The 25,856-nt window shown below is 46.3% G+C and overlaps 1 protein-coding gene across 3 annotated transcripts in view; it reads right to left on the bottom strand.

Annotated features, from left to right (window-relative positions):
• SYT3 (synaptotagmin 3) overlaps positions 1-25,856 on the bottom strand; it is a 61,214-nt gene that overhangs the window by 19,176 nt on the left and 16,182 nt on the right. For 2 of the 3 annotated variants that reach the window (XM_082194406.1, XM_082194407.1), the window contains exons 2-5: positions 22,479-22,911; positions 12,492-12,632; positions 9,835-10,210; positions 5,413-5,965 (exon numbers count right to left, since the gene is read on the bottom strand). In XM_082194406.1, the coding sequence (XP_082050532.1) occupies positions 5,413-5,965; positions 9,835-10,210; positions 12,492-12,627 (1,065 nt within the window). In that variant the 5' untranslated portion in view covers positions 12,628-12,632; positions 22,479-22,911. Of the gene's footprint in view, positions 1-5,412; positions 5,966-9,834; positions 10,211-12,491; positions 12,633-12,725; positions 12,805-13,145; positions 13,461-22,478; positions 22,912-25,856 lie in introns of those variants that run through there. The other variant, XM_082194408.1, reaches the window with a different exon arrangement.

Here is a 25,856-nt window from a genome sequence, read left to right on the forward strand (position 1 = left end):
GTGGCAAACCGGGCAGCGGGGTGGGGTGTGTGTGTGTTTTGGCTCTGTGTGTCGAAATAGTGGCACCGCCGATTTCTGTTAGGCCAAAATTATTTCCACGATTCACAGGCCTGAGCTGTCTTTAGCACTCCAGTTTCTTTGGCTTGTGGGTAAGCCTCTCCCTTCTCCACCCCCCCCCCAAAGTGGAGACATCCACACAGCGCCGCCCGTCTCTCTCCTCGGTTCTCCCCCCTCCCCGCTACCGACATCAGCTGATTTCCCGGAGCTCAGGAACAAGATTGCAATCAATGACAATTGCATTCAACTGCGAGGACATTTAGGGCTCTGAAGGTGAGGGGGTGGAAAAGAAGGTGGCTGCAGGTCTGGACTGGGAGCAGGGGAGTGTTGGTAAATCAAAGCACCTGTCATAACCAGGGAGACTGAGATGAAGGGGCATCGGGATGACACAGGGAAGGAGGCGGGAGAGGGGACTGTCTGCCTCACACCTGACTGCCCTAATTAGCCACCGGCTTCCTGAATAACAAATCCAGCTAAAAATATGCACCAGGGAGTTGGGCAAAGCAAACCTGCTTTGTGCTGATGCCAAGGGAAAGGGTGGCAAGGAGGGAGAAGCCGAGAGGGATCAGGCCGAAAGCCTGTTTAGCTCAGCATCCTGTTCTCCCAGTGGCCGACCAGATCCCTAAAAGAAGCCTGCAAGTAGCACCTGAGGGCAGCAACACCCTCCCCACTTGCGTTTCCCCAAAACTGGCCCCCTCTCTGACAGTGGAACATATCCATCCATCTGGGGTACCAGCCACTGGTGGACTTATTCTCTGTGGATTTATTTATTTTTAACCCTCCTTTAAAGCCGTCTGACTGGGAGCTGAGGAGTTAATAGAATCATAGAGTTCATAGAGTTGGAAGCGACCCCAAGGGTCATTGGGACCAATGCAGGAGGCTCAGAATAAAGCACCCGTGACAGATGGCCACCCAACCTCTGCTTAAAAACCTCCAAGGAAGGAGAGTTCCCAACTTCCCTCCACTGTCGGAACAGCTCTTACCGCCAGAAAGTTTTCCCTTGATGTCGAGTTGGAATCTCCTTCCTTGTGACTTGAAGCCATGGGTTCGAGTCCTGCCCTCCAGAGCTAGAGAAAGCAAGCTCGCTCCATCTCCCATGTGACAGCCTTTGGAGTTGTTAAGGAGACCCCTAAAGCTAAAGGCCCCATGATTCTTTGGGGGAAAGCACCATGAGTCGCACAAGAGGGCTTTAAACACATGGTGTGGGTGTGACTGACCTGCTCTTGCCGTCAAGAAGCTTTCTTGAATCTTCAGCTGAAATCTACCCTCCTGGCATTTAAGCCTGTTAGATCTAGTCCAGCCTTTCTCAAGCTGTGGGTCTCCAGATGTTGTTGAACTACAACTCCCATCACTCCTAGCTAGCAAGGCCAGAGCTCAGGGATGATGGGAGTTGTAGTCCAACAGCATCTGGGAACGCACAGGTTGAGAACCGCTGATCTAGTCCTTTCGTTTGAAGCAGTAACAGAGCAAGTCTTTGCCCCTCTTCTCTGCCTTTGGGGCATTTTGAAGAGGGGTATCGTGACTCATAAAGTGATACAAGAGTGTGGCATGGATGTGAGAACGCCACACATGTATGCACACATGTGCTGTTCTCTCATGCATGCACACTCACACGCAAAGACGCCTCACACACACTAAGTTTGATGGGTTGCTGTGCAACAGCCGGATGAATTAGGGCTCCCCTTTCCCAAAATGCAGAACAGAAACCCTGAGAACAGCTCGTGGAGGAACAGAACAAGCTCTTTCTCCCAGGGACACATGCTCCAATTCCTTGCTGCGTGGTGAAGAAAAGGGGCTTCCCAGAGACTCCCCTGCCCCTGACTCACATGGCATGAAGCGTTTGACTCACCAGTCCCAGTTAGATACGAGGATCTTCAATGATAGTCAAACAGTAAATAAGATAGGGAAAGACTTATTAGACATATGGGAGATTAATGAGAAGGGCCAAAGCACTCAAGCAATAATATGGGATGCAATGAAAGCAGTGATGAGGGGAATTAGCATTAGGGAATCCAGTAAATTGAAGGGTGGGGTGGGGGGGAACAAAAAGAGATGAAAAAGTTAGAGGTAGAAATTAGGACATTGTAAAATCAATATATTCATGATAAGCATAAAAGATGTTATGCACAATTACAGGCAGAAAGGATGGAGTTAGAAAATAAAGATATGGAAAAAGTGCAGAGGGATTTGATATGCTTGAAAAGATAATTTTTTGAAGATGGTAATAAAAATTCCAAATTGCTGGCAAGAGCTGTACCGTCAAAAAAAGTAAAGAATTCAATTAGCCTAATAAAAGATAAAACGGGTAATATTCACAATCAGATGGAAGATAAGTTGAGAGCATTTAAGGAGTTTTACCAAGAGTTATATTCAGCAGGTAACATATTCTATGGGGAAGATGAAAGAATATATCAAGACACAGTGGAAGATAAAGCTAGAAAGCAGGGATAGAGAGGTTATGGAACAGCAAATTTCAGGAAAAGAAAGAGAGAAAGCTATAGGGAAACTAAAAGGGGGAGAAGCCCCAGGAGCAGATGAATTGGGAATGGAATATTAGAAGGTATTTTTTAAAATATTGGTTCCTAAATTAAAAGCATTATATATTTCAGTAATAGAGGGTGAGAGGATCCCTCCATTGTGGGAACCATTATCTTAGTTCCAAAACCAGGAAAAGATTTGAAGGACGCAGGATCATATAGGCCGATTTCCCTAATAAATCAAGATGCTAAAATATTGGCCACAATAATGGCAAAAAGGATGAATAATTTTATGTATAAATATATAAATAAAAACCAATGTGGCTTTGTAGCAGGAAGACAGGTGTCTAGCTTAATAGGAAGAATGCTGAATAAAATAGATATAATAAGAAATAAACTGAAAGCTGGTACAGTAGCATTGGATATTTTTAAGGCTTTTGACTGTGTCGAATGGCTGGCATTAAAATTGATTATACTCGTCACAAGCCTGGAGCTAGACTGGATGATCTGATAACGTTAATAGTCTATACTTGGACTTTGTTAACTCATGTGCAACTACTCATTCTACGTACCTATTTTATAAATTGTTTCTCATCTTCTAATTTTTGTTTGTTCTCTCTGTTTTATATACGTTATCAAATGAAATGAAACTTAAAACTTTACCCAAATAAATAAATAACCAGCTGACAACCCCTTCTCCTTTTCAACAGCTGAGCTGCAAGGATGGGTTCGCAGCGCTGTACTAGGCACATTTTCAGAAGCGGGAAACCTACGGAGTATGGGGTTTATTCGTCAGTCCTCCATACTCAAGAGTGAACTGGGTACTGGCTTTGAACAGTGGCTAAGAGCAGGGCTTGTGAGCCAAAAATGCTCAGCAAAAAACTCGCCTCAGCCACAAATTTACTAGGGGTGCCTCTTTTCTTGTAGACCCCATGTATGGTAATACTGCACTTACGAACTGGTGCCTGCCAGTCATACTAGGGCTATGCTGAAATTTTGCAGGATTCCTGTTTCATTGAGAGACATGGCATTTCGGGGCTAGCAGCGTTGGCTCGCTGCTTGCCATGAAATCAACCGGTCTCCCTTCGCCAAGAGAGGAGGAGAGACTCTTTTAAGGTGGCAGTTTCCCCTTAATAAGGAGAAGGGAGCTTCACCTTTCTCGGGAAGAGTGATGACGTACTGCAGCCAGTCAGATTTGTCTATGTAAATTGAATGAATGAATAAATAAATAAATGAATAATCAGTCAATCTCATTACAGTCAAGCAAAGCCAAATCAGACTGAGGGCAATGCTTCCTACATCACATTTGGAGGTGAAACTTGGTAATTTAGGACCCTGAATCTAATGGACGTACATGGAGGGTACAGGGGCATTGGATTGAGCCATATGTATTATCTCTGTCGCTTCAGTTGGGAAGGACACAATTAAAATTTCTCTTCTCCCCCGCCTCCAAGGAACAGAAAGAGAGAGAACCCAGCTTGCCAACTCTGATTAAAGAAGGGAAAAAATACCCTCAGCATGTGTAGTTTCACATTTTATAACTCATTTTCAATCACAGCACCATTATTGCTACAGGCTAGATGTGTTCACTAGAGTATAAGCACGGACATTTTGCGCCAGGAAAAAAAAAGAAAAGAAAAGAGGATAATACGTTTTGAAAGTAAAAATAATAAACTGAGCATCTGTAATCGTGTATGTGCCAAGCTGGCTGTCCCCCAACTATAAAACATTTAATGAAATTAAAAGGAAGAGAGAAAGAAGGCTATAATAGCGACCAGCCTCGGCGGGCTGGCCACAGACCTGTTTGCTGCAAGCCACAGCTTTTGCCATGGTGATTACTAAGTGGGACCCTGGACTTGGGTCCTGCATTCCAGTCTCAGCTGCCCTAATGATAATCGGAAGCACTGTTGCTTACCAAGACGCAGGATGAGGCAGAAGGAAGATTGGCGCACTGCAAATGCACCAGTGGAACAAATCTGGTGCTCCTCCTGGTGCGTTTCCACTAGAGTTGGGTGATAATCTGGTTTTCAACTTAATGGTGCATCACCAGCTAAACATCGCAATATACTGATATACAGTGGTACCTCGGGTTACAGACGCTTCAGGTTACAGACTCCACTAACCCAGAAATAGTACCTCGGGTTAAGAACTTTGCTTCAGGATGAGAACCGAAATCGTGCAGCGGTGGAGGGAGGCCCCATTAGCTAAAGTGGTCTCCAGGTTAAGAACAGTTCCAGGTTAAGAACGGACCTTCAGAATGAATCAAGTTCTTAACCTGAAGCACCGCTGCACGATTTCTGTTCTCATCCTGAAGCAAAGTTCTTAACCCGAGGTAATATTTCTGGGTTAGCGGAGTCTATAACCTGAAGCGTATGTAACCCGAGGTACCACTGTACTGTATCACAATATCTGAAATAAGGATGGAACTATGTGGAGGCATTGCCTAGCTTCACAGATTTTCCTGTATTGTGATTTTTTTACATAATGCACGCACACACACACACACACACACCATGATTTGCAATATATTGCCAGGTCAAAAATTATGGACTTCAAACCAGTTTTGGACGATATATCCCCAGCCCTAACACACATCCTGATCCACGATATATGGCCAGGTCAGAAACTAGGAAACCACTCTCACGATATGGACTTCAAAGCAGTTTTGGATGATATCTGTGCCAGCCCTAGCTTACACCAAGGAGCAGAAATATGGGGAGGCACAGGGGGCGTGGCTTGCATGTGCACCCCTGCCCCTCATTTTAACCCTTGTGTATTAAATCATGTACCTGAAGAGGGCTAGATTTGGGCAGGCGCTGTCATTTTAAGGAGGTGCCCGTCCCCCACATCCCCGCCCCAGATTTATCACCGTGCTCACCGAATGTCCCTCCATGATGTCCCTCCAGAGGGGCGCGTCGTTGTCCCTCTCGGCGATCTCCAGCAGGTTGTCGAGCACCACTTGGCCGATGAGGTCGTGGCGGGAGAAGCGGTCGAAATCGTAGATGCTGAAGTGGAGCTTGCGCGAAGGCAGTTCGGCAAAGGGGACGTTGAAGTTAAAAGTTTCGTTGAAAATGGGGTTCAGCGTCTTGCGGTGCACCTTGGTCTGGAACTTCTTCTTGCGGTCGGGCAGCAGGTACATTTTCACGTAGGGGTCCGAGAAGCCGTTGGCGTCTTTGGCGGGCAGGTCCAAGGCCCGCAGAATCCTCACCACCAGCTGCTCGGTGCCGTAGGCGTAGCGCAGGGCAAAGCTGATCCGCCCGCAGCTCGCGGCCTCGCCTTTCTTGGAGTCCGACTCGCCCGAGCGCTGCTTGTATAACTCGGGCTTTATCTGCCCAATGCTAGTCACTTGTTCCACCTTCTCCTCCCCTACGTGGACCCCGGTGTCCGGGCTGCTCAACTGCTGTGTCACGGGGCGCGGCAGCGTATTGTACCTGGGGAGAAAGGGAGGGGGAAACAGTGGCTTGCGTGACCGTATAGATTAGCCACCATGGGCAGATTCACTGGACAAATGGAGAATCTTCTGGGCCAAATTCAACTAAGGGGTCCTGCAAATGGAAGCCAGTGAAAAGACTTCCACTAGTGAAATAGGGTTCCCTCCTCCTCCTGCCACACCCCCAAATCACGTCTGCGAGGGTCAAGAGAAATTCCGACAGGCAGGCGTGAGGAGAGGGGACATTGTTCCATCAAGCAAGTATACGTGAAGGAGTGTCTCCACATCCATCGTTCAGCCCGGACACTGAGGTCCAGCTCCGAGGGCCTTCTGGCAGTTTCCTCACTGTGAGAAGTGAGGTTGCAGGGAACCAGACAGAGGGCCTTCTCGGTGGTGGTGCCCACCCTGTGGAATGCCCTCCCATCAGATGTCAAAGAAATAAACAACTATCTGACTTTTAGAAGACATCTGAAGGCAGCCCTGTTTAGGGACGTTTTTAAATGTTTGATGTTTTATCGTGTTTTTAGTATTCTGTTGAGAGCCGCCCAGAGTGGCTGGGGAAACCCAGTGAGATGGACAGGGTATAAATATTATTATTATTATTATTATTATTATTATTATTATTAAAAATGCTTGTGCTTATGGAGGAATCTCCTCAACACTAAGTTGAATTCTGCCCTTGGCCAGGGAAGAAAAGCATCTGAGGAGAGAGATAGAGTGACTCCTCATTTTAGAGATTTTTTTGATTTGGTCATAATTTTTTTTTAATGATTTTCACCCAATTTAACAAATTCAATTGCGTTTCATACAGTATTCCCTTATCATTTTGACATCCCATCCTTATTTCCATGCTGTTTCTGTTCCAAGTCCTTTTATCCACTGCCTTAAATAGAATACTTATTTCTATAATATATACCCTACATCGCATTCCTTTATTGTTCCTTTGCTTATATTTCTGGACCTGCCTGCGATTTCATTTGACATTAACAATTTCTCAGATAGTCCAAAAAGATTTTAAAAGCAGCTGGTCTAGATTCCAGACACCTGGAAACACTATTTATTTTTGTTGTCCTCATAACAACCTTGTGGGTTGTCCCTACAATTTTCATTTTAGGGTTGAGGCGCAACGCCGAGGAATAAGAGCATGAGAAGAACCTGCTGAATCAAGCCAGAGGCCCATTGTAGTCCAACACCCTGTTCTCACAGTAGCCAGCCAGATACCTGTGGGAAGCCTGAAAGCAAAGCCTGAAACTTGAACACAAGAGCACTCTCCCCTCTTGTGATTTCCAGCAACTGGAATTCACAACTGGAATCTGCCTAATCCTCTTTTAAAGCCACCCGGGTTGGCGGCCATCACCGCCTCTTGTGGCAGTGAGTTCCACAGTTTCTGTGCCACACGGCAACTTTTCCAAAGAGTTCACAACGGAGGCAACACTTGAATCCTACTTGCCACACCATTCATTGCCCATTGAGCCTTGACTGTTGGATTTATGCCCCAAATCTGTTGGCAATTTAAGGTGGGTTTTCCCCTTTAAAAAACCCCCAGTATTCTTAGATAGCTGTTCAATATGCAACTGCTTCGGGTGTTTTCCTGGTCAAGGGAAGGAAGAGCCTGGGCCTTAGTTAAGGGGTCTGTTACAATTCAACATACCAGGCCTCCCAGGTTCATGTCTTCAATGCATACATCACCCACCCTGGACCAGTAGGTCCCAGGGAAGGTTACACAGCAATAAACAATAAGAAACACAGTACAGGAAACAATCAATCCAACTAAAAACAACAGCAACAAAAGAAAATCAGTAAGATGAACAAAGATTCCCAAATGCTTACGTTAAAAAATGTGCCCCTTCTTTGCAAGCCTTTCAAATATATGGAGAGTTGGTGCCATCTAAAAAGGTAAAGGGACCCCTGACCATTAGGTCCAGTCGTGGCCGACTCTGGGGTTGCAGCGCTCATCTCACTTTACTGGCTGAGGGAGCCGGTGGCCAGCATGACTAAGCTGCTTCTGGTGAACCAGAGCGGCAAACGGAAACGCCGTTTACCTTCCCGCCGGAGCGGTACCTATTTATCTACTTGCACTTTGAGGTGCTTTCGAACTGCTAGGTTGGCAGGCGCAGGGACCGAGCAACGGGAGCTCACCCCGTCGCGGGGATTCGAACCGCCAACCTTCTGATCGGAAAGTCCTAGGCTCTGTGGTTTAACCCACAGCGCCACCCGCGTCTAAAAAGGTAGTCTGAGGTTTTCCCAGATTTTGTATCCAACAGATCAGAGGGGCACACATCCCCTCAAATACATATCCCCACATCTTGCTTGGGGCCACCACTGAGAATGCCTTCGTCCTACAACTCCCAGCATCCCTAGCTGTTGGCCATACTGCTGAGTCGGATGGGAGTTGGCACCCAGCTTCTGGAGGGCTGCCCCTGCTCTCAGGCACTATGGGGAATTAAAATGGCGGCTGCCAGAGTCAGAGTGCTGTCCCCGATCCTCAAGTAACCAATGCCGGAGAGAGCCTATACAAGAGCAATTCCTTGGGCCCCTCAAACCTGGAGCTGTCCTTGCTTCATCATTAAGTGTTTGCTCTCCACAGAAATACCACACCCTGACCTTTAAAGCCCTAAACGGCCTCAGCCCAGTATACCTGAAGGAGCGTCTCCACCCCCATCATTCAGCCCGGACGCTGAGGTCCAGCGCCGAGGGCCTTCTGGCGGTTCCCTCATTGCGAGAAGCAAAGCTACAGGAACCAGGCAGAGGGCCTTCTCGGTAGTGGCCCCCGCCCTGTGGAACGCCCTTCCAGCAGATGTCAAAGCGATAAACAACTACCTGACATTCAGAAGACATCTTAAGGCAGCCCTGTTGAGGGAAGTTTTTAACGTGTGATATTTTACTGTATTTCTGTTTTCTATGGAAGCCGCCCAGAGTGGCTGGGGAGGCCCAGCCAGATGGGCGGGGTATAAATAATAAATTATTATTAATTATTATTATTATTTCTCCTCCAGAACAACCTCCTGCAATGACAGGAGAACCATTTATTTCTTCAGCTACAAACTGGCTGAAAAGTCTTCCCAAATGGCTTGCAGTGACTTAAAACAAGGCTGTCTCTGCCCACAAACTAGAGGACATGACACAAAAGGAGGAAGGATGGAACAGGAAAATAGCACTTCACCTCTACTAGAACGATGATCATGTGTCAAGACTTTCTCCTGGGGTGTGAAATGGAGTTTTGCACACACAGGCAAACATTCCCCCTAGGACTCTTAGGATTCCAGGTTCAGTCACAGTCCATTGAACTCAATCACTTGAAGGATCAATATGACACTTGAACCCAGGAATTCCAGCGGAGAAACCCTCAACTGAGGTGATCACAACAGATGTCAACCCAGTGGATGGAGTGCTCACTGCAAAAGCATTTTGGGCTGTTAGATTCCCCCCACCACCATAAAGGAGAAGAATATTAACATTCTGGAGCGTTCATACTGTTACCTTTCCCTCTAGCCAGTTCATCTTCTGTAACCCGAGGGAAGTTCATTAGTCTTTGCTGATATTGTCTAAGGTTGCTTCAGTCTTTCCTACGTTTTTCACTAATTTGGTCTGCTCCTTAACCTTTTTTTCTTTCTTTGAAACAGTGGGGTGCTTTGCCAACTATGACTGGGGTTTGAGGTGAGAGGCCCCATTTCCTCTGGATACAGAAAACGGGGGGGGGGGGGGCTGTTTTAATTGCCCTGATCGACAAGCTTATCTGAGGACTTGGTGCCATTTGCCTTGATAAGAACAGAATTTCACAGAAAAGTCCCAATAACTTCTTAAACCGTCCATCCCTCTTTCATCCTTATGCCCACCGCCCCCGGCGACCCTCCCACCTTCCCAACTCACCTGGGCGTGGGCGCCAAGCTTGCTACTTGCTGATGGGAGTGGGCGTTGGGCATGGTGCCTTCCTTGGTCTGGCCTTCCACGGGGAGGTCAGGGGAGGTCTGGCTGACCTTGAGATTGGCCTCGGGGTAGGAATCCATATCGAGGTAGGACCTTTCGGGCATCTCGGGACCCAGCTCCACCCGCTCGGCCAGGAGGTCCCCGAAAGGCGAATGGTGGAGGTGAGCATGGAGAGGGTGCTCCTTGCGTTGCGTCTGCGAAGAGGAGCCCTTGTCCCGCCAGGGGATCCAGCACAGCTTCCACGAGACAAAGAGGGACACGCCCAGCAGCACGATCCCGCAGAAGGTCACGATCACTGACAGCAGGCTGACCAGGATCTCTAGGGGAGAAAAGTGGAGGGGCAGATACCACGACGGGAGGTCAACGGCAGGGAGGTGGCTGCTGTAGGCGCCTGGCATCTCGGTCGCCGGCCCAGGTGCGTCCCCTCTCCTCTGCTGGACACTGTCCCCTACCCTGCCCAGGCCACCTGAACTATTATCGTCAACGGCCGCAGGCCAGGGGGCTCTGCAGGTCAATGGCAGGGCTGCTTGTATGACTTGGTTGACACTATCAAGCCAGTGCTGTCTTCATGCAGCAACCATCTCCAGCACCCTCTGGGGCGTCGTCTACTCAGGACGGAACAGTCCGGAACCTGGGCGATGTCACCAACTGCCAGTAGAGGCCTTGTGAATCTGATCCCTCCCGCACTGGCAGCCAAAAAGCAGGTAAACAAGAATAATTTTTACCAAGTAATTTTATTCAATACAGTGGTATCTCTGGTTAAGGACTTAATTCGTTCCGGAGGTCCGTCCTTAACCTGAAACTGTTCTTAACCTGAAGCACCACTTTAGCTAATGGAGTCTCCCGCTGCTGCCGCGCCACCGGAGCACAATTTCTGTTCTCATCCTGAAGCCAAGTTCTTAACCTGAGGTACTATTTCTGGGTTAGTGGAGTCTGTAACCTGAAGCGTATGTAACCTGAAGCATATGTAACCTGAAGCGTATGTAACCCGAGGTACCACTGTATTCACAGAGAGACAAAGGAATTCAGTCTCCCAAAGATAATGGCGTTGCTCTGAGTAAAGTCCCACCCCCTCCGTCTTTCCTATTCTACGTCACCCCTGCGGCGGCTAATCTGAGCTTTCTGCCTCAGAGCTCTCTGTTCTACTACTCTCAAGGCTCACATGATCCTGGGGGTGGGGGTCAGGAATGCTTTCCAAAGAAGACCCTCAGTCTGTCAGCTGTCTCACCTGCTGCTGCTGCTTCATCCTGTTGTTCCTCTCCCAATATTCCCCAGCTTCTCCCCTCTGCAGCCTGTGAACTATGCCCTTCTGCAAACCACTGATCTAAATCTATACTGTCCTCCTCTTCTCGGGAAAGTTCAGGAAGGGGGCGGGATAGCAATCTCCACCTTTCCTCCTCAGTCCAGCCCCTGACACTCTGGCAGACAAATCCACATAACCCCTATTGATACTGTGAACCGCCCCGAGATCTACGGATGAAGAGCAGTATACTACTACTACTACTACTACTACTACTAATAATAATAATAATATGCCTTTTCTGCAGGTTTTAATAGAAAAGATGCTTTGGGGGCCACTTGTCTCGAAATCGAGATATGAATAGAATAAATCGTACATATTAGGAAACTCAGCTTGCCAAGGGTGGAGTCTTAGGCAGCTCAGTTGGCTAGAGTGTGGTGAGGATAACGCCAAGGTTGCAGGTTCGATCCCAGTAAGGGACAACTGCATATTCCTGCATTACAGGAGTTTGGACCAGATGGTCGAATTCTATGAATCTAAGCACAAGAGGGAGGTATCATTGGGCTACGGGGAAACCCACCCCCCAAGCTGTGAAAATAGTAATGATGATAGTAATAAATAGTAATAAATTAGGGTGATGGGGGAGAGACCTGAAACAGTCTACTGAGGACTGAGCATGCTCGATGGCCACAGGGCCATCTGCTGAGGGAAGAAAACGGATGGAAAACAATGGAATGGAGTCCCCTGGAAAACAGAAATGGCTCACTGGCTGGCACCTTGAACAAAAGGTCTCTCTTGTATATCCAGCCTTCCAGATTTCTCCATTGCTAAAATATGCCAAGACTGCCTCCCATTAAATCCCACTCTTGCAAGAGACAGCCAGTGCAACCCGTGCCCTAATAAATACCCCAGCAACAAAAGTTTAAACAAAAAACTTCCAGAATTTTATTTTTAAAAATCGAATTGGAGGTAATTTGCATTTTTGCAACAGGAGTTGACACGTTTACACTTCTCAATTCAAAACATTTGTCCCCACCCCACCACCCACGGGGTTTTTTTTTTGCTCCAGCAAAAGCAGTGAGGACTGGAAACTTGATTGTTTTAAAATACAATTGCCAGGATCCTACAGATCCTGTCAAGACTGCATCTTCACATTTGGTTGGTAAACACGGATCACCTGGCACACCGTTTGCCTGAGTGCCAGCATCAACACTGAAAATCTGATATTACCCTAACAGTCCCTGTGCCTTCCCCCTCACCTTCATGGACTCCTGCCTACGCCTAGGCCACGATTCTTCCTCCTGTTGAGATCCTTCCCCTAGATATGGGCCACATCCTCCCCTACCTCTAGGCTCCTCACCTGAGTTGATGGGACCCACATGGCCTGTCAGTTCCTGACACTTCTCGCGTTCCTGGGCAGCGCATGTGTTGGAACACAGCACATGAAGAAGCTCCATTGCCCTGCGGTGTCTGTCTTCATCATAATCTCCCGACATGATGCCTGAAGACAGGACAGAAAACATATTTTTCAACATATATTTAAGGAGGGAGGGGGAAAAACCAAGGTCATGCAAGTCTTTGGGGCCACGGTTACCTCAGAACCGAAGTTCAATGTGGCTACTTTTCAGCGCGACACTGATTCCCAATGCTCACGGAAGTGGGTTCACAAGAGGCTACTGCCTATAACAGGGGTCTGCAACCTTTAAGACAAAAAGAGCCACTTGGACCCGTTTCCGAAGAAAAAAAAACACCTGGGAGCCGCAAAACCACTGTGACATTTAAAGCATGTGCGCCGCTGTCCTCTGATCTGACAGCGGGCGGGAAGGTGATGTTGGGACAGTGCGTGACTAACGCACGCACCGCCCCCATGCGACATCATAGCCAGTACAGCGCCCGCCACAGTGGGGAGTGTCGGGGCGCACAATGCGCCTCCTCCCCTCGCTAGTATCCGTCCCGGAGCCGCGGCAAAGGTGTAAAAGAGCCACGTGCGGCTCCGGAGCCGCAGGTTGCAGACCCCTGGCCTATAAGGTCCTGGGTTCATTCCCCAGCAGCCCCTGGTAAACAAATCAGGTATGCAGGTAGGGGGAAAGGATTCTCTGCTTGAGGCCTTGGACAGTGGCTGCCAGGCAGAGTGGACATCACTAGTCTGGCCTGGAATAAGGCCAGCTCCCTGTGTTCCTAGAAATGCGTCCTATGTCTGCTCATTATTTGGGGGCAACTGGGCTGCCGCTGGAAACGGACGCATCTGTTCCATTGCCCTCTTCCGCATCCGCCTTCAGCATGCCCTCAACTTCACTTCCCCAGCAGAAGAGGAAAAGGGAAGCCTCGTCCATTGATGTGACAAAACCGTCACCCCTTAGAACAGGCTTCCTCAGCCTCGGCCCTCCAGATCTTTTTTGGCCTACAACTCCCATGATCCCTAGCTAGTAGAACCAGTGGTCAGGGATGATGGGAATTGTGGTCTCAAAAATATCTGGAGGGCCAAGGTTGAGAAAGCCTGCCCTGGAATAAGCCGTCCTGGGCCTCTGTTTACCTTGTGGGGAGACCAGCTTTGGTCCTCCCCACCTAAAAAACTTGCCCCATTTCCTACAGGCCTACTTGGCATGCCAACTTACTTTACCCAGAAAAGCAGTACCGTATAAAGGTTAGAGCAGTGACAGGGCAGTTTCCCTGTATAGGGAAGTTTTTAATGTTTTATTATGTTTTTGTATATGCTGGAAGCTGCCCAGAGTGGCTGGGGCAACCCAGTCAGATGGGTGAGGCATAAATAATAAAACTGTTATTGTTATTGTTGTTGTTGTTGTTTCTTTCTGCCAAAGGCCATGGGGATAATTTGTGGGGGGCTGCACAGAAGCGGGGTGTAAACCTCCTTTTTCTCTGCCATCTCATTCTTGCTCTTTTGTTTCTGCTACCCATTTAACCCCTCTGTTTTACCTCCATGAAATTAAGCCAAAATATATATGGGCAGACCCAGGTCCAAGCTGCTCAGTGGGGTCTCAGCCATGCTAACTGGGTGACCTTGGGAAAGCCGCTATGGGTCAATCTTTCTCAGCCTACTCTACCTCACAAGGCTGTTGCGAGGATAAAATGGGAGAGCCACGTGTGCCACCTTTGAGTTCCCCGGAGGAAAGGGTGGGCTGCAAATGGATTTTCTACGTGACGTCCCCTCAGGAAAACTCTTGGGGGGGAGCAATTAGATTTGCAGCATATGAACCTCACCCCTTCCCGCAAACACCCCATTTTCCTTTTGAGCCAGGGTGTACATTGTATACGGTGAAGGGAATGTGGAGCAGTCTAGATTGAAAGGCTCCTCCTCCAGTAACCCCTGACAGAAGCGTCAAATGCAGTCAGCCTGTGTTCTGTTTATTCCAGGCAGAAAATAGAAAGGCAGGCAGACAAGGGCAGACAGCAGGAGAAGCAACATGACCTTTTTTCAGGGTAATAGGCATTTACAGGAAGGGCTTCTGGTTTCCTGACCGATCCATGCTTGGGATTCCCCATTTCAGAGAATTGCAGAATAATAATAATAATAATAATAATAATAATAATAATAATAATAATAAATTTTATTTATATCCCGCCCTCCCCAGCCGAAGCCGGGCTCAGGGTGGCTAACAACAATAAAACAGTATAAAAGTATAGCATAAACAACACTCTAAAATCATTCATTATAAAATTAATTAATTCAGGCCACTGGCAACCATTGGGCCAGAGCTCCGCGAAGATTGCCGAGGGCGGGAGTCAGGCTGCGCCCTGACCAAAGGCCTGGTGGAACAACTCTGTCTTGCAGGCCCTGCAGAAAGATGTCAAGTCCCGCAGGGCCCTAGTCTCTTGTGACAGAGTGTTCCACCAGATTGGAGCCGCAGCCGAAAACGCCCTGGCTCTAGTTGAGGCCAGCCTAACCTCTCTGTGGCCTGGGACCTTCAGGATGTTTTTATTTGAAGACCGTAAGTTTCTCTGTGGGGCATACCAGGAGAGGCGGTCCTGTAGGTACGAGGGTCCTAGGCCGTATAGGGCTTTAAAGGTTAAAAACAGCACCTTAAACCTGATCCTGTACTCGACTTCCGGAGGCGGCGCGAAACAGCAATGGCGGTCCTCTTCAGTCTCTGAAGAGGGGCTCCGCAGGAAAGGGTCGTTCGCTGCAGCACAGCGACGACCCACCAAGAAAAACCACGGGCAGAGTGAGCCCGTGGCCGTGGGACTCGGCGGGCACCTGGAGCGACCCCCAAAACGAAGAAGGGACCCCGTAAGGGGCTCCGGAAGCGTGGAGGGGAAGCGGTGCTGTGAGTTCATCGCTCTTTCTGCGGGAGCGAAGCCGCGCGGCTGCTGCTGCTGAGCGCTGACCTTTCTTCCTGGAACATCGGATTCTAAATTACCTACTCGTGAGTAAGGACTATTCTATTTGGGATTACAAATTTTTGAATTTGGCTGAAAGCGGGGGATGAAAAACAGGAAGTCAGTCTCCCGGCAATGCTTAAAGATCAAAGGCAAAGAAATTGACAAGCTGGAAGCAATTTAAAGGGATTATAAATTTGGAAGATACAATTAAGGAACTGTAACTTGCACCTTTTAGATGAGACTTTGTGGCAACTTGGGAAGTGCTCTGTGAGTTAAAAAAAGTTTGAAGGACTATTGTTAAACTGTTTGGGACTGCAGGGACTTTAATGGCGGATAAACTTCTTTCTTTCCTCTCTGAACTGTAGCAACACTCCCCCTTGTGGAACTTTGGATTTATAAGTGCCTGGGAACAAACTTTATTTTGACTCTCTGCTGTTCTGTTATTTACATTTGGGAACTGTCTTTCCCATGGGATAATAGACAATTTGACCTTGACTCATAGACAGGTGTGGAATGAGTGGCCCACCGAAAACAAGATCTGCAAAAGCGAAAGCTCAACTTGTGCAAACAACTTTGACTGCTCAGTCACGTAGATCATCCGTCCCAGCTGTACTAAGGGAAGTTGAACAGTCAACAACAGAGGATATGGCTGCAGGAGGATCTGATACCCTTTTAAAAGAAATGTTAGAACAATTTGCAATTTTAAACAAGAAGGTGGACGACCAAACGGCAAAAATTGATTTAGCCACATCCTCTATTACTAAACTGACTGAACAAGTAGCACAGCATTCACAAGCAATTGGGAATCTTAAAGAAGCAACTGTGGAGAATCGGAAACTGGCTGAGGCTGCCAATTTAAAGGCAGAGCAAGCAAACCAGGAGGTTGAGGCTATAAAAGGGGAGGTAAGACCACTCCATAAACACATCAGTGACCAGCAGTCTATGGTGGAACTGAGAAATCGGGAAAATAATTTGAGGCTTAGAGCTATTCCAGAGCTTGAGAAGGAGGATTTGATTGGATTTTTGACAGCGGAATTTTCCAAGTTCTGGGATATAGAAGTTGACAAGGACTTTAAAATAACAACTGCGTTCAGACTGGGAATAATTACAAGGAAGGACAGACCCAGAGACTGTTTGATTATTTTGAGATCTAAACAGGAGAGAGACAAAATACTAGACCTACATTTTAAGAAATCACTTGACATTCAAGGTCATAAGGCGGAAATTTACAGAGATATCCCAAAACAACTTTTGGACCTCAGAACCGCATACACTGATTTAGCAAGACTACTGAGAGGCAACGGGATCCCTTACAGGTGGGAGTTTCCTCAAGGTCTATCTTTCAACTACAAAGGAAAGAAAGTTAAGATTAAAACAATAGAAGACAACCAGAAGTTCCTGCACGACCACAGAGAGGACTTACAGAAGGGAGTATCAGCTCCTTGGCCACTGCCACAGCCTGGAAAAGAACCATCACCTATACCCTCGGGTTCGGATGAAAAGGAGGACACCCCATAAAGAGGAACAACAGATTGATTCAGGATGTCTCTGCAGCTGTACAGTTGGAACATTAATGGAGCAAATTCCCCGGAAAAAAGAAGAAGGATCTTTCATATCTTGAAAAAAGAACATTTGGACATTATTTGTTTGCAGGAAACATATGTGACCAGACTCCACAGGAAAGTGTTAATTAACAAAAGACTAGGCCAAGAATTTATCTCATCAGATAGAGTTAAAAAGAGAGGTGTGGTGATTTATGCAAAGGAGAATCTGTCACCGAAACTTTTGTTTAAAGATGAACAAGGAAGAATCCTGACAATTGAAATACAAACTCAAGGAGAAAGAGTTCTGATATTAGGAATTTATGCACCAAATGAGGGGAAATCGGAATTTTACAAGAAACTGCATGAGACATTGCTGGACTATCTGGACTATTCAAACATCATTATGATGGGAGATATGAATGGGGTGGTTTCTACTTACATGGATAGGTCACAGAATCAAAATTTAACCAAGGATGGCAGACTACCAAAACCTTTTTTTGAATTAACAGACAATATGGACTTGATTGATATTTGGAGGACAAGAAACCCCCTAGGCAAAGAAGGAACTTTCTTTTCTGAGGCCCACCTGTCATGGACAAGAATCGACCAAATTTGGACAACTAGAGGGCTGGCACCTAAGACCAGAAGAGTGGAAATCTGCCCAAAGACATGCTCCGACCATAACGCCCTGAAAATGGAATTGAGACTTACTCCAGCCGGTTCCTTCAGATGGAAAATGAATGACAACCTACTAAGAGACCAAGAGATTGTAAAGAAGGCCCAAAAAACCTTAAAGGACTATTTTGAAATCAATTTGAACACCTCGGTGGAAAAGAGAATAATCTGGGACGCAAGTAAAGCTGTAATGAGAGGGTTTCTGATACAACAGAATACGATCAAGAAAAAACTTTGGAATGGAAAAAAGGATAAGATATTAGAGAAGATAAGAGATGGAGAGAAAAAACTGAGATTAAAACCAAAATCAAAAGAGATTCTAAGAGAAATTAAATTCCATCAGACACAATATACGAAATTAATAAATCAAGAAGTGGAATGGAAAATCAAACAAATGAAACAAAGATCTTTTGAATCGGCAAATAAATGTGGAAAACTGCTAGCATGGCAGTTGAAAAAGAGACAAAAATTGAACTATGTCACCAATCTAGAAGTCGAAGGGAAAAACATTCAGAAACCAGATGAAATTAGAAAGTGTTTCCAGAAATATTTTAAAAAACTGTACACACAAGGGCCCGAGGAAGTGTCTGAGATGGAGCAATTTTTAAAAGCTAATGGCCTATCAAAATTATCTCAGGAGAAGAGATCAACCTTGAATTACAGAATAACACAACAGGAAATTGAGGATGCCATTCAGAATATGCAGTTGGGCAAATCTCCAGGCCCAGATGGACTTACCTCCAAGTATTATAAGATATTAAAAGACTATTTGATACAACCACTAATGGAGGTTTGTAACCAGATTATGGACGGAGGGAGGGCACCGGAAACGTGGAAAGAAGCTTTCATTACATTGATACCTAAAGTGGAAACTGAAAAGACTCAGCTTAAGAACTACCGTCCCATCTCACTCCTAAATGTGGATTACAAAATATTTGCAGACATTTTGGCAAGTAGACTTAAAAAGGTACTGAATGAAGTAATTCACAAGGACCAGGCAGGCTTTCTCCCAGGCAGACATTTGTTTGACAACACTAGGAATATTATTGATATTCTGGAACTCTTGCAAACTAACATTAACACTAAAGCAGTGTTAATTTTTATTGATGCGGAGAAGGCCTTTGACAACATTTCCTGGAAGTTTATGAAGAAAAATCTGGAAGGGATGGGAGTGGGACGGGGGTTTGAAAATTGTTTAGAAGCAATTTACTCAGAACAAAAAGCTAAGTTGATAGTGAACAATGTGGTGACAGAAGAGTTTCAAATTGAAAAAGGAACACGACAGGGGTGCCCTCTCTCCCCCCTATTATTTATCTCAGTCCTGGAGGTGCTCCTGAATATGATTAGGGAGGACCGGCTGGTACAAGGAGTACGGGTCGGAGCGAAACAATATAAACTGAAAGCTTTTGCAGATGACTTGGTTCTAACACTACAGGAGCCAGAATCTAGTACAAAAAGAGTTTTAGAACTTGATTCAGGAGTTTGGTCGGGTGGCGGGATTTAAGCTGAACAAACAAAAAACTAAAGTTTTGGGGAAAAACTTGACATCTTCAGAAACAGATGGGTTTCAGAGGGAAACAGAGTTAAATGTGGTTAAAAAAGTGAAATACCTGGGGGTCAACTTGTCTTCCAAAAATTTGAACTTATTTAAAGATAACTATGAAAAATGTTGGTCAGAAGTTAAAAAAGACATAGAAACCTGGTCAAGACTGAAACTTTCCTTGTTGGGCCGAATCGCAGCTATAAAGATGAACGTATTGCCAAAGATGTTGTTTTTGTTTCAAACCTTACAGATCGTGGACAGAGTGGAATGTTTTGGAAAGTGGCAGAAGGATATTTTAAAGTTCGTTTGGCAGGGCAAAAAGCCCCGAATAAAGTTTAAAATACTAACTGATGCGAAAGAAAGAGGGGGGTTTGCCCTGCCAGACTTAAGGTTATATTATGAAGCTGCAGCCTTCTGCTGGATGAAAGATTGGTTGCTGTTAGAGAACACTGATGTCCTAGATCTGGAAGGTTTCAATAATTCGTTAGGATGGCATGCGTATTTGTGGTATGACAAGGTAAAAACACATAAAATGTTCAAAAACCATATTGTCAGAAAAGCAATATTTATGGTCTGGACAAAATATAAAGACTTATTAGAAAGTAAGACCCCGAGGTGGTTATCACCAGTGGAGGCTAAGGCCCGGAAAAAACCCCAATATGGAGGCCGGCTGGCCGAAATATGGGGAAATAGTAGAAAAAATTGGAGATAATTGGAGGTTGCAGAGCTATGAAAAACTAAAGAATAAGGTGCAAGATTGGTTTCATTATGCTCAAATTCATGAGGTTTTTAAGTTGGATAAAAAAACAGGATTCCAGGTGGAAAAATCGAAACTAGAGACAGAACTGTTAGAACCGAGGACTAAGGTATTATCGAGAATGTATAACTTACTGCTGAAATGGAACACTCAGGATGAGACAGTTAAATCAGCCATGATAAAGTGGGCTCAAGACATTGGGTACAACATCATGTTTGAAGACTGGGAAAGGTTATGGACCACCGGTATGAAATTTACAGTATGTAATGCCTTGAAAGAAAACATTAGGAAAATGATATACAGGTGGTACATAACCCCAGTCAAGCTTGCTAAGATATACCATTTGTCTGATAATAAATGTTGGAAGTGTAAGGAGGCTGAGGGGACATTCTTTCACCTATGGTGGACTTGTCCAAAAGTGAAGGCCTTCTGGGAAATGATCTATTAATGAGTTAAAAAAGGTGTTTAAGTACACTTTTCCTAAGAAACCAGAGGCCTTTCTCTTGGGCATTGTCGGCCAAAAGGTGTTAAAGAAGGATAGAACGTTTTTTATGTATGCAACTACAGCAGCAAGAATTCTCATCGCAAAACATTGGAAGACTCAAGATTTGCCCACACTGGAAGAGTGGCAAACGCAATTGATGGACTATATGGAATTGGCCGAGATGACTGCCAGAATCCGAGATTTGGGAGAAGAAGCAATGGAGGAGGACTGGAAGAAATTTAAGGACTATTTGCAAAAATTTTATAAGTTATATGAATTATAAGAATTCGCATGATTTGGAAAGGTCAGCCCCAGCAACGAGAATGGATGTTATATGAAACCAAGTAATACTAATGAAAGGACTAATGTTTAAATGTTTAAAATAACATCATATTTGTTTTTAGAGTAAATTGATAATAAGTAACTTAAACTTAAAATGCAATGATTTGAAAGTACAAAAGAAACGCATGAAACAAGGTTATAATTTGCTGATATTTTTATTGTTAAGAATGCACTGTGAGGGAGATGTGGGGAAGTCTGGTAGATGACTGAAAGAAGCTTTGAAAGGATTTATCTTTTTTCTTTTCTTTTCTTGTTGTTCTTGTTTCTTTGTATATCTGACTGTATATCTCTATCTTGAAAAAATATAATAAAAATATTTTTTTTAAAAAAAAACCTGATCCTGTACTCCACCGGGAGCCAGTGCAGCTGGTGTAGCACCGGGTGAATGTGATCTCGCAGCGAAGAACCCCGTAAGGAGTCTCGTTGCAGCATTCTGCACCCAGAAGGGAGACCAGGAGCCAAACTGGGCCTTAACCAGGGAAATGAGCTCAATTCTCTTGTAACGTTAACATGTCTGCATGGGGGCCACATTTGCAAAGCAGAATCAGTTTTTAGATCTCAGCCCCTCCCAGGCAGCCTTGGCAAACCTGCGCTCGCTAGACGTTTGGGGGAGGCATTTCTTATAGGTAAGTTCGACTTGATGGGCTCTCCTCAGCCAGATGGGGCACTGAGGTGAAACACAGTCAACAAGGCATATAAAATGGAGAGCATGTTAGGCCCTTCCAAAAGGGACATGGAAGCAAAGGAGTTTAATGGTGGATTTTGGATATAATGGAGATGTAAAAGATTTGGATTATTATAAAAGATGCAGGAGGAAATGACTAAAAACAGGACCCACAAAAGGGAGGAGGGAAGATTATTTGGAATCTTGTTTTTATGATGTATGTTGGATATGTGATTGCAAAACTTTAATTTGAAAAACTAGATAAATAAATGTATAAAGAAGGGGAGAAGCATAGGATTCGCTAAACATCACTTCCTGTTCCCCAACCCGCTGCTGTTTTGTGGTTCAGGTATCGAACTCAAGACGCAAGGGAGAAACGTGCTAAGAGGAAGGCACGCTTGGCAAATCCACATCGTGATCAACTCCTGCCCGGAAACCAATGTCCCCACTGTGGAAGGACGTGTGGATCCAGAATTGGCCTCCACAGTCACTTACGGACTCACTGTTAAAACCGTGTTTATGGAAGACAATCTTACTCGGCTACGAGTGATCGTGAAAGAAAGAAAGAAAGGAAGGAAGGAAGGAAGGAAGGAAGGAAGGAAGGAAGGAAGGGAGGGAGATTGGCCCTGGAGGGTGAATGCCAATGGCTGCCCCACATCCCAGGACCGTGTGTGGAGCTGATGGACATCACGTTGAGGAAAGACAGTGGAACATTTCCCTACAGATACAGGCCTACGAGCTTTCCCTCAAGGTTAGATCACCACTGGATCTAATTTTAAGGATTAAAAACAGCTGTTTCAGTACTTCTGATCTCATAAGTGCAGTTGGTGTCTATGCACATTTTTTTCTTTGCTTTGAAGAGCACAAGATGACTGGCAGGTCCCTACCCACCAAGGAACTTACAATCAAACATTCAGCACAGGGGGAAAGAGGGAAGTAAGGAGATGGGAGGCAGGAACCGCCCTTTGGGAAAATGAAGATTGGCGCCCTGCGCTCTCACCTGGTCAGCAAACTGGTTCAGGGGGTGGCTGTCAGGTTGCTTCCGTGTTGCCGGATCCAGGATGCCAACTGGTCCAGGTCAATGCCAGCAAGACGCCAATACCAAGTCCCTGGGGATCTGAGTCCGCGTGGAAGCAGCTGCAAGCTGGAAGCAGGGCACCCAATCTGCCATCCGGCGAGCTGCTGGGTCCATAGGTCGCCAAGTGGGGAAGCGGCAGAGTGAGAGGGGTAGCGCCCTCTGCTGGATGCACGAGGGAACAATCTGCAAAGGCGAAGAGGGTCAGTAGTCCTGGCTGGCTTTGCTATGCCTGGGTGGCGTGCCCAATCCCCAGCTGTCCCTGGGGGGCTTCTTCATGGCGGTAGGGGGCTGTTGTCTTAAGTCCTTGGCGAAATTGCACCGCTGCAGTTGCCACCCTCTTTAGTTCCGTAGGCACCTGCATGGATACAAAGGCTAGTTATTTGGGGTGGGCTCATTCCCACCTCCTGTTGCTCCCATTCTTCCCCTGACCACCCCCAGCCACATCACTTGGAACAGAGCATATGGATCTCTAGCACTCTCACCACCCAAACATCCTTTTTGTAAACCCAAAGACAGCTTCTTCTGTCAGTTTGCATTTCTTAGTACAGAAAGTATTGATCTGATGTGTGGAGATCTTTCCTATTCTACTTAATACAGGAAGGTTCAAGAAGTTTCTATGTGAAAGAAGCAGGAAGGTTTTTGTTGTTTGGGTTATTTCCTTCTGGGAAGCTTACAGCTGGTTTAAACTCATTCTGTTATCTTTCTGTCAAGGTCACGCTGACTATAATAGGGAGGCCAGAAGGAGCCCGACTTTCACTTATTTTCTCTTTTCTGTCTCTTTGTTCTAGTCTGGTGTTCTGTATGCTATAGTGTTAAGGTTTGGCCTTATTATAAGTATTGCAAGTTTCATTGTAAGTGCTGCAACTGGATTTTTCACGGACTGTGCCAATCCTGAATGTGTTGGATCCGTGACCATTATGCTCATTTGCCTTCAGTAAAGCTCTGCTGGATGAAGTACAATTGCCTTTGGTCTATGTTCTAAAACTCAGCATCGTGTTTAAGTTTCTTCCTCTGCTGGCGCTGGCAAGTCATCTTCTTCCAACAGGCTGAAAACAAGAATAGTGGAAGCCAGGACACCCGGGTTTCTTGAGAGCTATCTGGTGGGATTGGGCAGTCGTAGAGTAGGAGAAATCCAAATTCTAGGGCTGGGAATTGGTTATGCCAGGATTCTCATGAAAGAAACATTGTTTTATGTGGTGCCATGGGCACAATGGTGCCCTTGAAGTCTTCTCCTGGTGCCCACAAAGTCTCTGAGCCTACCCCCATGCCCTTCACTGCCCCCCTGGCGATCAGATAGGGAAGATGCTTACCTTTTTCTTCATTAAGTTGAAGGAGGAAGTAGGAGTGCCATTTTTTCCCACTTCCTCTTTCAGATAGATGTGCTTTTCGAGGCTTGCATCGATATACCTCAACCAGTACAGCACATTACTCTTGATCCCAGGGTTCTGGGTTCGAGTTCCACACTGGGTGAAAGATTCCTGACCCTCGTGGCCCCCTCCAACTCTACAAATCTATGGTTCTACCATCCACCTTTTAACCAGATCCCTTGGAAAAGCAAAGTGCGCACACATTTTCTCCCTTTCTGTCTCTCGAGGAGGCAGCGGGTATGTGTGTTACGGGTTTCATTTGTGGGGAGGAGAAAGGAAACGATCAGAAGGGGAGGCACCTACAACTCTCGCTCAAAAACTGGAGCATATTCATGGGCCTAAAAAAACGCCGGCAACATTTTAGAAGAATTAAGAGGTGGCAGATGCTAAAAGGCATGAATGCCCAGATTCTCTAAGCCAAGAGTGTGATCAGGGCTAAGTACACACAAGACTTGGGGCCCGCTTCCAAGATATAGGCTGCATACACACTGTAGCCTTAAGGCACGTTCAAAGCCCATTATTTCCCTCAAATAATTCTGGGAATTGTAGTTTGCCCCTCACGGAGTCACAATTCCCAGCAACTCTCAACAGATGACAGTGCCCATAATTCTTTGAGGGCAGAGAATGTGCTGTGAATGTTCTTTGAAGGTGAGTGGGCAGCTATAGGGTTGTAACCGTCAGTCAAGTTCAGAGCAGGCCCCCTGGAATTAATGGAAGCTGCAGACTTGGATCCTTTTGGGTTCCACACAGGTTTACTATCAGTAGGACTGGGCTGGATACAGTCCATCCATTTATATAGGTGCAGAGATTCCAAGGGGGGAGACAACTTAAGTTCTCGCCGTCAAAGATTACTCTATTACATTACTAAGTGCCAGCATCATTTTCTGGGCTCGCTGTATGTTAACTGGGACCTCTGCCCCACCTGCGATCTATCGGCAAGAGCTGCTGCTTAGGTACATATTAGAATTAAAAATTGAAAGTCTCGTGGAACCTCTAATGCGACTTCTCTCCCTCATATACTCACAGGCACCCATTTCCCCTTTCCACCCTGTCCAGCGCTTGCAGGTAAAAGAAAAGGTAAAGGACTCCTGGACGGTTAAGTCCAGTCAAAGGCGACTCTGGGGTTGCGGCGCCCATCTCGCTTTCAGGCCGAGGGAGCTGGCGTTTGTCCATAGACAGCTTTCCAGCTCATGTGGCCAGCATGACTAAACCGCTTCTGGCGCAATGGAACACCGTGACGGAAACCAGAGTGCATGGAAACGCTGTTTACCTTCCCACCGGAGCGGTACCTAATTATCTACTAGCACTTGCATGCTTTCGAACTGCTAGGTTGGCAGGAGCTGGGACAGAGCAACGGGAGCTCACCCCGTCGCAGGGATTTGAACCACTGACCTTCTGATCGGCAAGCCCAAGAGACTCAGTGGTTTAGACCACAGTGCCACCCGCATCTTCCACTGCTTGCAAGTCACCTGTTGCCCGTCAGTACCATCCATGCGGGATGCCCGGCAACCACAGATCAACACAATCAGAGCCATGACTGAAAAGTCAGTGAAGATGGCGGGTGGCCTGGAACCCTGACCAGCAGGGCATTTTGCACTGTGCTGGACCGGCCCGTACCCAAAGCGCAAATAAATAAGTAAATAAATATTGGGGGTGGGGAAGAGAGAGATGGGGCTAAAACACACACACACACACACACACACACACACACACAAGCTTGGCTCTCCCCTAGGCCACCCGCTATCAACACCCCTGGATGTGATGTAGTGGATTCAGGCGAGGGAATCCGAGACGCCCTACAGGTGCGAGGAATGGGGTATATTATGCACCTGCTGATAATCTGTGCCTCTGTGCTCTTGCGTAAAAACGTGGGGGTCTCCCCCAAATATAAATTCCATCACAGAATTCCCTGCCTTTACAGACTGAGGAACAG

Source organism: Podarcis vaucheri, assembly GCF_965113315.1.
Source record: "Podarcis vaucheri genome assembly, chromosome: 13".
NCBI lineage: Eukaryota > Metazoa > Chordata > Lepidosauria > Squamata > Lacertidae > Podarcis > Podarcis vaucheri.